Source organism: Peromyscus leucopus, chromosome 1, assembly GCF_004664715.2.
Source record: "Peromyscus leucopus breed LL Stock chromosome 1, UCI_PerLeu_2.1, whole genome shotgun sequence".
Taxonomy (NCBI): domain Eukaryota; kingdom Metazoa; phylum Chordata; class Mammalia; order Rodentia; family Cricetidae; genus Peromyscus; species Peromyscus leucopus.
In genome coordinates, this window is record NC_051063.1 from 76355072 (window position 1) to 76367838 (window position 12767).

General features: G+C 52.4%; 2 protein-coding genes across 7 annotated transcripts in view; one reads left to right on the top strand and one right to left on the bottom strand.

Annotated features, from left to right (window-relative positions):
• Rusf1 (RUS family member 1) overlaps positions 1-3731 on the top strand; it is a 26083-nt gene extending 22352 nt beyond the window's left edge. For 2 of the 3 annotated variants that reach the window (XM_028885656.2, XM_037210064.1), the window contains exons 7-13: positions 3-73; positions 157-341; positions 424-481; positions 1867-1937; positions 2784-2927; positions 3029-3106; positions 3460-3731. In XM_028885656.2, coding sequence (XP_028741489.1) covers positions 3-73; positions 157-341; positions 424-481; positions 1867-1937; positions 2784-2927; positions 3029-3106; positions 3460-3557 — 705 coding nt within the window. In that variant the 3' untranslated portion in view covers positions 3558-3731. The other variant, XM_037210059.1, reaches the window with a different exon arrangement.
• Positions 3684-9788, bottom strand: Slc5a2 (solute carrier family 5 member 2). 4 transcript variants are annotated; one of them, XM_028885658.2, is made up of 14 exons: positions 9661-9788; positions 9065-9136; positions 8884-8988; positions 7950-8114; positions 7534-7639; positions 6940-7020; positions 6557-6786; positions 6090-6225; positions 5753-5860; positions 5469-5619; positions 5183-5351; positions 4887-5102; positions 4217-4346; positions 3684-4132 (listed from the first exon to the last, which is right to left on the bottom strand). In XM_028885658.2, the coding sequence occupies exons 1-14, from the start codon at positions 9778-9780 to the stop codon at positions 3909-3911; spliced, it is 2013 nt and encodes a 670-aa protein (XP_028741491.2). In that variant the 5' UTR covers positions 9781-9788; the 3' UTR covers positions 3684-3908. The 4 variants fall into 4 exon arrangements, with proteins under 4 accessions (XP_028741491.2, XP_037065947.1, XP_037065942.1 ...); XM_037210052.1 differs by having other exon boundaries at positions 3684-4346; XM_037210047.1 differs by having other exon boundaries at positions 6557-7020; positions 9661-9786.
• Between the last annotated feature and the right edge of the window lie 2979 nt (positions 9789-12767).

A 12767-nucleotide genomic window follows, 5' to 3' on the forward strand; every position in this document is an offset into this window, starting at 1 on the left:
AGGAGACCGTGGTGAACCTAGCAGGGCTCCTGGTCAGCCTTTTGATGCTTCCTCTGGTGTCCAGCTGCCCCAGGTAAGCCAGGAGCGAGGCCGGGGCAAAGACGCCCAGCTCAGCCTCTTCCTGTGTTTGTTAGCTACCTTACTCTGTTGCCCCAGCCTCAGCCTTGGATGTTTCATCCTCCTGACGGCTCTCCACATCTACGCCAACTACCGAGCAGTCCGAGCCCTCGTCCTGGAGACCTTGAATGAAAGCCGGCTCCAGCTAGTCCTAAAGCACTTCCTTCAGAGGGGAGAAGTACTTGAGCCTGCTTCAGCCAATCAGATGGAGCCATTGTGGACAGGTGACCCAACCCTTTGGTCTCCTGTCCCCTGTCTCCCAGCCTTCCTCCTCTGCCTGAGCATTCTGACTACAGCTTCCTACAGGTTTCTGGCCATCCCTGTCTCTGTCCCTGGGTGTTCCCTTACACCACTTGGTCTCCAGGTGAGTGGCCCAGTGTCCCCTGCCTCACTGCTGCTTCCCACACGTCCTACATATGCCCGTTTTCAGCTACACACTGATGTGTGGTCAGATTTTCCTGTATAGCCTTTTCGAGGTTTCTTATTGTCACTGTACAAGCTTAGAGATCAGCCCGAGTGCTTGAGGGAAGCAGTGAATAGAACAGAGTAGATGTGTCTTAGCAGCAAACTGCCCTCTAAACACTTCTGTATATACCCACAGACTAAAACAGCCCTCAGCCTCTCCTGTGGATAGTGGTGATGCAGAAACTCATGGCCACCCAAGGTGCACAGAATAAATGGAGGGTGTAGACCTTCCTTACCAGTCACTTACACCATCCCTTCTAAGACTCATGGAAAATTGTGGAATAAGGGGCAGGAAGTATGTAAGATCTGGAAAATAGGGTAAAGAGCTCTGAAATACCATTTTCTACACTTGGTATGATCTGGTTCACTTTTTTGCTATCATAAACACCATGACCAGAAGCAACTTGGGGAGGAAAGGGTTCGTTTGGCTTGTACTTCTAGGTCACAATCAATCATTGAGGAGAGTCAGGGCAGGACTAAGAAGCCATGCTGTTTTCTAGCTCACTCATGCTCAGCTAGCTTTTTTACGCAACCCTGCCTGCCTGCGTAAGGACAGTGTCACCCATAGTGGGCTGGTCCTTTCCAAACCAGTCATCAATCAAGACAGTATCTCACAGACAAATCCAAAGTCCAGCTTGGCCAAGGCAACTCTTCGGTTGAGGTCCCTTCTTTCCGGTGACTCTAGGTTGTGTCAAGTTGCCAAAAACTAAACACCACACAGTATAACCAGTGCAGTCGTTAACTCACAGCTAAAACCACCTGCACTAAACCCACACCAGCCAGCCAAGGAGGAGGATCGCTATTAACGGGTTCTGTGAGAAGGGAAAATCACTGTCTTTAGTCATGTATCCACTGCTGAGCCCACCAGGCTTTAACTATAGCTCCAAGTTCCCGGTCGTAAAGAAGGCCGTGGTTTAATCTCAGTGGGCCACACAACAAAATAAATAGCAAATATGAGAGAGAGATTTGCGGGGAGAAGGGAGATGGAGAGGGGTGGGAGGTATGGGGAGGGTTTAACTGATCAGTATGCATGGTGTGCGTGTACAAAACTAAATAATGATTTCAGCAAGAGATGCTTCCAGATGAAGGGAGGGTAGTGCATGGAGAGATGGAGGACCGTGTAGAGGACGGAGAAGGTGCGGGAGTGGGGCAAAGTAATAGCTAGGAAGAAATGGGCAGTGGGCAGAAGGGCAGTGGCAAGCGGAGCGTTACAGCCGCGGCGTGACCGAGCGGGTCCCCCGCCCGCCCGCTCCCCCTGCCCCAGTGCGCTCCTCTCTCCATCAGTGTTTCTGAGCTGAAGCAGCTGGTCGAAGGGCATCGGGAACCATACCTCCTCCGCTGGGACCAGTCACGAAGTGAGTGTGCCGCCCCCTCCCACTTCCCTGACTCCCCTGACTCCCGGCCTTCACTCTGGACAGTTGGGAGTCTGCCTCGTGCCCTAGAGAGTGCTCTAGACTAAAATTTTGATGCATTCAAATTAATAGCTTCATGTCTAATGAATTCACTGTATCTCTTTATAACAGTAATTCTCAACCTGTGAGTTACAACCCCTTTTGGGGTCGAATGACCCTTTCACAGGGGCCGCATATCAGGTATTTATATTACAGTTCATAACTAGAAAAATTACAGTTATGAAGTAGCAATGAAAATAATTTTACAGGTGGGGCTTACCACAACATGAGGAACTGTATTAAAAAGCTGCAGCATTGGAAGGTTGAGAACCAGTGATAGATAGCAAGCGCTCTACCACTGAGCTAAATCCCCAACCCCACAAGTTGCCTTATTACTTGTGGCATTTTTCTAAGGACTGAATGGGGTGATTATGTAAATAGTACTTTGTACACTGTAACATATTCAAATAAGACTGTGGCCCATTGGCTTCTCTGGAGATCACTTTGTCTCTTACCCTGGGTCCTTTTTAGGGAAACCCGTTCTTAGGATCGCTGATTGTCTGTGGTGTGCTAAGGGTGTTAACTGTCACTGGTGAAAGAAATTTCCTCTTGGAGCTACTGTGAAATTGTCCTTGGAAATTGAGCATTTGAGTTTGGCTGAAGAGGCAACTCAAGTTGAAGTTGGGAAGGGAAGAGCGGGACTTCCACGCCTGGCAGTGGCCTCAGGCAGAGGAGCGACTGGGAAAGAGAGTGGACGGCTTTGAGAAGCAGTTCTTGTCTGATCTTTGTCTGTCCCTTGGGTCACTCCAGACCAGGTCCAGGTTGTTCTGAGCCAAGTAGCAGGCCCTGAGGCTGTCTTAAGGGCTGCCACTCACGGGCTGGTTCTTGGAGCCCTGCAGGAAGATGGACCACTTCCAAATGAGCTGGCGGAGCTGAGGGAGCAGGCTCGGGCTGGTAAGAGCTTCATGGTCTAGTGCTGATTACAGCAGCTGTGCGAAGGGATGGGCTGGCTGTTTCGATGAGACTATGAGAATTTCTGATTTTACACCCACCAGGTCCTAAGAAAGAAAGCTGGATGCTCATCAGGGAGACGCATCGGGTGTTGGACACACTGTTCCCAAAGTTCTTGAAAGGTAACACCAGCTCCGGGCTCCTTCAGCCTTGGGCCCTGCCTGGGTCTTCAGCCTAGGTCTCTGTTCCCTACCTACAGGACTGGTGTGCAGGATGATCTCTGACCTCTCTTGGCACTGATAGCCTATAAACCTGGTTGCTCTTAAAGCACTTACTTCACCCTGCCCCTTTCCATGTGCTACAGCTGATCTCTACGCAAATGAAATTTTAGCCTCATCTTCTGCCATAGATCATCCCAACAACAGAGCCCAATTAGGGCAAAAGGCTGCACCAGCCTGTGTTTCCGCTCCTGGAACCCGTCCCCAGGTTCAGCCCCGAGCCTCCTTCCTGGCCTCACCCTGTAACCTCTCCATAGGACTGCAGGCTGCTGGCTGGAAGACAGAGAAGCACCATCTGGAAGTGGATGAGTGGAGGGCCACGTGGCCCCTGTCTCCAGAAAAGAAGGTCTTATGAGCAGCCCGGCTAGAGACCCAGAGCCCAGGACAGGAGCCTGGAGCCAGGACAGGAGACTGGAACCCAGGACAGGAGCCTGGAGCCAGGACAGGAGCCTGGAGCAAGGCTGCTTCGGCCACAACAGCGTATTAGAAGGGCGACTTTATTTTCGCATAGGCAAACTGCCATGATCAATTGGCCACCACCTCGTGGGAAGTGACAACCAATCAAAGACTGGAGCCCAGGCAAAAAGGAAGGGAACCCGTTCCTTCCCACCACATTCTTGCCCCTTTTCCTCTTCTGAGACCCACACAAGGTCCCTACCCTCATTTTCTCTGAGGCTCAGGCTCATGGTACGGAACACATTTGACTTTAGGCATAAAAGCCCCAGAGGAACACAGCCACAGTCATCATGAGCAGAGCATTGAGGTTGACCACACGGGCCCAGCCAGGGTCCTCACTGATGTCCTCTAGCCTCCTGGTTGTTGCAGCCACCTCCTCACCAGTGGGTGGAGGACCCCCTGACCCACTCCGGCTCATTCCACAGAACCAGAGCAGGCACTGGCGGAGCAGGCTGGGGGCTGGGGGCTGGACCTCTGGAAGAAATGGGGCGTATACAGTTAGTGTGAGGGGAGGCCGCTCCCCTAGCTCCCCACGACACTTGCTGGGGCGTGCCTTACCTTCGATCACCACTGCATGTTCCTGGTACCCATTCTGCACAGGGGCCGGGCTCGGGCTTTCTAACTCATCAGCATCTAGGTCCTCTCGTTCCTCCTTGCTGTGCCGGAGACTGAAAACCAGGCGGTGGAGCTGGGAAGTCAGGGAGAAGGGACCGGTGGAGCTTTGCTCTCCAGCCCAGGTCCATCCTGGCATACCAACTTCGTCACTGCCTCCCTAGCCCCCGGCCTGGCCTGCACACTTGCCTAGGCTCGGCTCACTCAAGACTCCTTTCCAGGCTGGCTTTTGCCTTCACACTGCACCTCAAGCTCTTCATCTGAGTATTCAAGACAGTGGCCCTGCCCAGTTCCGTGTTTCGCCCCAGATTTTGTGTCTACACCCAGAGTTGTAGTTCTGCAGACTGGTCTTAAAGTTCTGGTCACGGTGTGTTCCCATTGTCATTTGTTGTGCTTCCCCCAAATGTCACTTAAGTAAATAAATGTGCTTGCCCTGGAAATAAATCTTGACACTGCAGTCCCAGCCTTCCCCTACCAAGACTCGGGATGAAATCTTGAGTCTTTCTCTGTGGCATTCATTCCTGGAAGCAAACTGGCTAAAGGGTGAAGGTGGCCCTTCCATCCCGGACAGTTCGTGTTTGGTCTCCCGGGCCCCTCCCTGCAGGCCAGCACTTACATGCTTCCGTGGGATGGGCGCAGTGCACAGGGAGATCACAAGTGTGAGGAGGCCGGAGCAGATGAAGAGCACGATGGCAAAGTAGAGGTAGTGGACCCGGCAGAGGAGCGCTGGGCACGCTGAGGGTCGCACGCAGCTACCCGAGCCAAAGAAGAACTCGGGTACGAGCCGTGCCAGGCCCATCAGCAGGCCCCCGACTAGTCCCCAGAAAGCACCCTGCAGGAGAAAGAGCGTTAGCCTCCTCAAGATGCCCCAGCCTCACCCAGAGTCCCCACGACGTGTGAGCCCCCCCTCACCTTCTCGTTGACTCGGGGCACAAAGAGCGCTAGCACAAAGACAGCGGACACTGGGGGGGCCAGGTAGCTGGAGATAGACTGGATATAGTCGAAGAGCTGCCCGCCCTGTGCCGCCTGTACCACAGGGAGCCAAGCCACTGAGACCGCCACAATGAAGACCACCCAGAGCCTGCGGTTGGAGACGATCAGGTTTTACCAAGGACCCGCCTTCCCGATCGCCCTGCTGGTGTTCCGTGCCCACACCCCAGGTTCGTGTGTGGGGCAGGGGATGGGACCCAGGCCGTACCTTCCAACTATCAGCAGCTCCCTATCACCCGCACGAGGCCGCAGGCGGGTGTAGATGTCCATAGTGAAAAGCGTGCTGCTACTGTTAAAGATTGATGCTAGAGAGGACATGAGGGCAGCCAGCATGACTGCCAGCATGAGTCCACGCAGACCTGTGGCCAACAAGAGCTGTCAGGCCAGGGCCACTCAAGGTGTGTTCAAGGTGGTGAAGGACTGGCAAGAGGTGACCCTCCCATAGGGAGTCTCCGCAGGCCTGGCCAAAGGCAACCCAGTGCCAGCTCTCACCATTGGGCATGAGCTTCACGACAAGCTGTGGGTAGGCGATGTTAGAGCAGCCCACCTCGGTGCCACACACTTGCTTACACACCTCAGGTACCACACATGCAACTTCATCTGCAAGAAAGAAGCCACAGGTGGCTGGGAAAGACGACTCAGGAAAGGAGGATCTCTGAAGCCTGGTGTGGACTGGGGACCCTAGAGATGGTGCTCCTGGTGGCATGCAGGACTGAGAGACCAGCTTCCCAAGCTGGTATAAGAGACAGGCACTTGGGTCCTTGCACAAGAAGGTAGAGGTGCTGACTGGGGCACAGTACTATTGAGCCTGGTGTGACACAGACGTTACCTGGGTAAAGAATGCGGCTGATCATGCCCGGCATGACCATAAGGAACATGGGCATCAGCTTCAGGTAGCCACACAAGATACATCCAGCTTTGATGTGAGTCAAGTTCTTTCCAGCCAGGCAGCGCTGCACTATTACCTGTGATGGGGGGGGTGCTCAGCTACATGGGCATCTCTGTACCTCACCCACACAGGCCTTGCCTCCACTCTTCATGGCCTCTTGACGTTAGCCTTCACCCTTGCTCTAGTTCAACCTCTAGCTCTATGCAGCCCCCTACTACATTTCCATCCTCAGATCCTGCCAGTGGATTCTGACTTCTAGATCCACCCTGGCGTGATTCCATCCGCTCAGGCCCTGCCTTCAACCTAACTCCAAAGGGTGGTGTCAGGCCCACCTGTCAACCAGCACGGGGCATTTAAAGTTCCGTCTCAGGTGTGCGCGCACACACCACCCCAAACCTTGACCTCACCTGGTCGCTGCACCAGTACCAGCCTGAGACAATGGTAAGTCCCAGGAGCAGTGCAGGCCACGGCAGGTCCCCGGTCACCGGGTCACGCAGTAAGTGATAGGAGTCGGGCCTCGGTTGATAGCAGGTGCTGGAGATGTTGCCGATAGCGGGATCCTTGGACACCGTCAGTGAAGTCACTGCTCCCAGGTATTTGTCGAAGAGACCCGAGTACCCGCCCACTTCATGGAAAGCTGTGCAGGCAAGTCTGTCAGGGGATCTGGCCCAAGTGTTAAGGCCCTCCTTAGGACCCACATGGCAGAGACGAGCAAGATTCCGACCCCCTAGGTTAAAAGCTCTGTGACAGCACAGATCCAAGTCCTGCCCACATTGGGTAAACCCCGTACCGTAACCAGTGAGGATGAAGGCCCCGGCAAGAATGACAAATGTCTGCACAGTGTCTGTGTACATCAGTGCCGCCAGCCCTCCTGCAACGACGACCCTGAGTCAGTGGAGGACCGCACAGCTGCTGGACCCTGGCACCCATGTTTTTTTGAGAAGTACCCATTCTAGAGAACAAATGTTATAAAAATGATGCTAGGTTTGTGCACTGGGGTACCAGGAAGCAGAGTTGGGTTTTAGAGTCTGCCGATGCTTTCTTGGCCAGGAATCCACGCGATGCAAGATTCCCACAATACACTCCTTCGCCTATTTTCTCAACTGGGTAATATGGCGGGGGTGATTCCTCTAAGGCCCAGCCCTTGGTTGCATCCTATCCTGCAGCAGGCCTCCAAGCCCGCTTTGGTACCACTCTACCCAACTTCTCTGTGTGATCCGGGATCCTGAACTGTACTAGATTTAGCCAAAGATCTTGGAGACTGACCAAGTCAACTCTTCCACCACCCAAGAAGGGCAGGAGCTTCCAAATCACCTCCAAGCCAACTCTTATCACCAGCCCCAAGTTCCCCGCCCCACACCGCCAGCCCCGCGCAGTCAGCCACCTGTCACAGTATAAATCATGGTGATGCCCAAGAGTGCAATGACGGAAGCGTAAATGTTCCAGCCCAGGGCCTGCTGTATGAACACCGCCCCTGAGAACATGTCCACCTTCCAGGAGAGAACAAGCATAGATCAGAGGCAAAGGCAGTGATGCAGGTCCACCTCCTGCCCCTGAAACCATCCATCCATCCTATGTGGCCACACCTCAAAAGTCCACTCAGTTTTCAAGGACCTAGTCTTCCCGGGTCCTAACCACTGTGCCCACAGCTTTTCAGACCTGCTCTTCTCAGCGCCCCCCCCCACCGCCCCCGCCATGATTCTTGCATTTCTCCTTGGTCCCGCCCCCTCCAGAACTCTCTGAAGATCCTCGTTGGGTGGTCCTGCCTTTCTTGCTCCACTGCCCACCGCACATGCGCACCGAGATCTTGGTGAAGATGTACAAAAAGAGTGAGAGCACCGACAGGTAGAGGCGAATGCGGCGTCCCCCAAAGCGCTTGCGCAGGTACTGAGGCATTGTAATCACACCGGCGGTCAGGTACACAGGCACGAAGAGCCAGCCGAGGAGGAGCACCACAAAGAGCGCCTGTGGGAACAAGGGACAGCCCAGGGCGCTTCTGTCTTCGCATCTTAAAGCAGACCTGTACTAGTCCTCACACCAGGACCCAGAGGACAACCACGGGAGAGCCTGGGCCCTGAACAGGCAGAGATCGGAATCTTGACCTCTTCCTGGTACCTTAACTAGAGCCCGTTTTGCACGTACAGGCCATCACCTCCCACCAGTCTCCCCCAGGGAGGTCCTTACGGCCCCTCCCTACCTCTCTAGCAAATAAACCTGTGTGCACTGACTCTCCAGACTGACTGGGCATCTGCCCGGCTCCTCCCCTCCTCCACCCACCCAAGCATTTTATCCTCAAAAGCTCAGTTCAGAGATCTCCTCCAGGAAGGCTCAAACTGTCATCTCTCCAACCCTCGGAGATGAGCCCAGTCCCAGGGCTTGGCCTCCTTGTTTTCGCAAAAGACTTCAATCCAGTCTCGAGATGCTCAGAGACCACAGTCCCAAAGAACATGGGGACAGGTACTTCTCCATCTGTGAGCTGCCTGCCCACTTCAGAGTGGAGTACCTAGGTCAAGGCCGACCAGGACTGATGCTGGCGTATACAGAAAGTCAGGAGCAGGACCTACCTGCGCTCTACTGCCTGCAAGCTAGCACGTGATCCTTGCTCCCCGCCCAACCTCACCCCACAACTGGGCTTCTCCAACTCATTCAGATCCCCACACCCGGAACCTCCCCACGGTGTGGTCTTCCCAGGAGTTTCCACTGGGGTGGGTTATGACAGAAAACAAGACCTCACATTCCACTCAAATCCAGCCACAGCCAAGCCGCTCGCCGCACCGGTCCCTGCCAGGCCCACAAAATGCCCGCTGCCAATGTTGCTGGCGAAGAGAGAGGCTCCAACCTGGGTGGCCAGAAATGAGGGTGAGCGAGGCTGCTCCTCTAGGGTCCCTCCCATCCCGTGGCCCAGCCCCTCTCACCGGCCACCACACCATGTTTCGTCCTGCCAGGAAGTAGCCACCAACGGTGCCTCTGTTGGTTCTGAACATAGACTGGGAAACAGAAGTGGGGGGGGGCAGGTAACTGGGATTGGGGCACAGCTTTGGACTCCATTAGCTTCCTCAACACATTCCTCAGCCTTGTTTCAGGCTGAAGATTAACCAGCACTCGACTCCCCAGATTGTCTGTCTCCTGACCCCCAACCTCCTCCCAGACTCCCAAAACAAGCCAGGCCCTAATCCTAGTGCAACTGCGGGAGCCTAAATATGGCCGGCTTCCAGCTTGACTTACCTGGTGGCTTCAGATATGGGCTGCAGCCATAATGAAGACAGGGAAACAGAGGCCTCGTTTAGAATGCTTAGCTTAATGAAAACGCCCCGATACCCCCTACCCTCTTTTGCATAGTCCACAACATATGAAGACAAAGAGTTAAAGATTTGCCTGCCTACTGGATCTAGGTTTCTCCCTCAACTATCCAAACACCCTTCTCCCACCTCTCTCTGAGGTCTCCCTAAATCTTCACCCTCAAGCCCCAGAAGCAATTCCCAATCAACACCCCCCCCCCTCAACTTCTCACCCACAAGCCAACACCAATGACCAGCAGGAAATACGCAGCAATGACCAGAATGTCAGCAGGATTGTCAATCAGGACCCTCTGCTCCCCAAGTTGAGAGCCTTCCTTTATGCGTCCCTCCATTCTCTCCAGCATCTGCCCCTCAAAGGGCTAGTCCCTGGATTCTCCCAGGGGAAGGATTAATGGTTACCTCAGGAGCGCTGAGCCGACAAGTCCCCCAGGTCTCAACCTCCCTCTCCAGCTTTATTTAGCTGAATCAGGTTCTATGAAGGCCGAAGGCTGGTCCGGGGGCGCTGCGCCCTTCTGAGTTCAGGAGCATGCCCTCCTGGGTTTAGGCTCCATCCTATACCCAGTGTTCCAGGCAAAGTCACTTCCTGTGGTCTCTAAAAACACACTTCTAGCTTCAATGTAGGGAGCCTGGCTTAGGCAGCCTCTAGGTTCTAATCCAATGCTGGCAATGTTGTTCCTCGGCCGGAAATCCTCCACGGTTCCCCATGGCCGTCAGTAGGAAGTACATGCTCCGCAGGCTGACTGCCCAGGCCTGACACTGGCCATACAAAACCTAGAATGAAATCACGTTGCCCTCTCCCCTCCCCTGCCCTTCGCAACACAAATCCTTTCTAGTTTCTTTTTGATCTATCCTGGGAACTTTTTAAATTTTAATTTTAAAACTTTTTCCATACAATATGTTTTGGACATACTCATTTCCCTTCCTCACTCTTCACAGATCCCCTCCCCTCCCCAATAAACTTTTTCAATGTCAAAGGAAGGAAGGAAAAAAGGAAGGAAGGAAGGAAAGAAAGAAAGAAAAAAGGAAGGAAGGAAGGAAGAAAGAAAGAAAGAAAGAAAGAAGGAAAGAAAGAAAGAAAGGAGAGAAAGAAAGAAAAAGAAAGGAGAGAAAGAAAGAAAGCACAAAACCAAAAAAAAAAAAAAAAACGAAAAAGAAAAGAAAACACGGAGGCTGTTTTGTGTTGACAAGCCACTCCTGAGCATGTGGCCTGCCCTGGGGTTTAGTTAATGCACCCAGTGTCTCTCCCCTGAGAAAACTGACTTCCCTCTCTCAGTAGCTATCAATTGCAAATGGTTTCTTGGTCAGGACTTTGTGCCCACCTCCCCTCCTCTGTGCTCAGATTTTGTCTAGTTGAACTTGGGTAGATCTTACACATGCTGCCAGTCTGTGAGTTCAGACACACATCAGCCCAGCTGTGTCGGGAGAGCTCTGCTTCCCTGGAGTCAACCTCCACCTCTGGCTCTTACAATCTTTCCATCTCCTCTTCTCTACAGATGCCTGAGCCCTGAGGGGAGGGGTGTGATACAAACATCCACTTAAGGCAGAGTGCCCCCCCCCAAAGTCTCTCACTCTCTGCATGTCCAGCTGTGGGTCTCTGTGTTACTTACCATGTCCTACAAAAAGAAGCTTGTCTGATGAGGTCTCAGTGATGCACTGAGCAATGGATCCAGCAATGTGTCATTAGGAGTCACTTTATAGCTGCGTGCATTCAGCAGAATAATCGTAGTAGGTTGTCCCCCAGGGCCCATGCTCTGCCTAGTTTCAGGTTCTTGGCCACTTTAGCAGTGTCAGTTATGGGCGCCATCTCATGGAGTGGGCCTTAAATACAACCAAAAAGTGGTTTGTTACTCCCATTATATGTGTGCACCACCACCAGGTGTATCTTCTGAGCTGGCCTCTGTCGAAAGCTGCAGGGTTTGCAGCCGGCAGAGAGTGATGATTACTTTCTCCTCTGGCAGTGTATATAGGACTTTCCAGCACTATGAATGCTAGTCAGTAGGGGTGAGGCTTCTAGTTGGACACCTTCTTGATTTCTCCATGATCAATGACGTAAATAAGTACTGTCTTCAGCAAAAGAGTCTTACCATCAGGTTATGGAGAGTGACCAGTAGCCTCGGCAGCAGCCTGTAATGTTTGGGATTCCATCGGACCTCTGTGGCCAACAACTTTATCAGATGGTAGCCCATTCCTGGTACTGGGATTTTGTTTAGTAGCATGTGATGTCCAGTAGCATATGATGTCTCCCTTATTATATGGCAACCCTGTTGAAATTCCATGAATGTATGTATTTTGGGAAGCTTCTATAATAGTAGGTTTCCATACAGCTCTTCTTTTATTTCTTTTTTTAATTGAAAATAGATTTTTCCATATTATATATTCTGATTACAGTTTCCCTTCCCCCAGATCCTCCCCCACTTCTCCACCCACTTAAATCCACCCCCTTTCTTTTTCATTAGAAAAGCGTCATCTAAAAAATAAATAAAATAAAAACAAACAGAATAGGACAAAACGAAGAGAAAAAAAAGGGCTGAAGAAAAAGCACAAGAAACACATACAGATGCAGATACACACATATTTGCACACACAAAAATCCCATAAAAACACAAAATCAGAAACCATAATATATAAGCAAAAGACCTGTAAGGGGGGAAAAAATCCCAGACTAGGCATTATGAGACAGACAAAAATACCTCCCAAAATACCACCGAGTCAGTGTCTGTGTTGGCCGTCTACTGCTGGGCATAGGGCTCAGCCTTGAGTGTGGTTTGTATGCCCCCTGAGACTCCGCTGGAGAAACTAACTTTTCCTTTGCAAGCGGATATCAGTTGGAGCTAGCTTCTGAGGTAGGGATGGAGGCTCATGAGCACTTCCTCTCTCGGAGCTGGACCCGTATGGCTTAGACCTGGGCAGGCCCTGTGCGTGTTGCCAGTCTCCGAGTCCACATGTGCGTCAGTCCTGTTGTGTCTAGAAGGCCTTGTTTCACTGGTGTCTTTCATCCCCTCTGACTCTTACACTCTTCCTACCTCCTCTTGTGCAAAGTTCCCTGAGCCCCGAGAGGAGGGATTTGGTGCAGACATCCCATTTAGGGCTGAATGCTCCAAGGCCTCTATCTCGCTATCTCTCTCTTTTTCTGTCTCTCTTTCTGTCTGTCTCTGTCTCTCTGTCTTTCTGTCTTTCTGTCTGTCTGTCTGTCTGTCTGTCTGTCTGTCTCTCTCTCTCTCTCTCTCTCTCTCTCTCTCTCTCTCTCTCTCTCTCTCTCTCTCTCTGTGTGTGTGTGTGTGTGTGTGTGTGTGTGTGTGTGTGTCTCCCTCTCTGCACA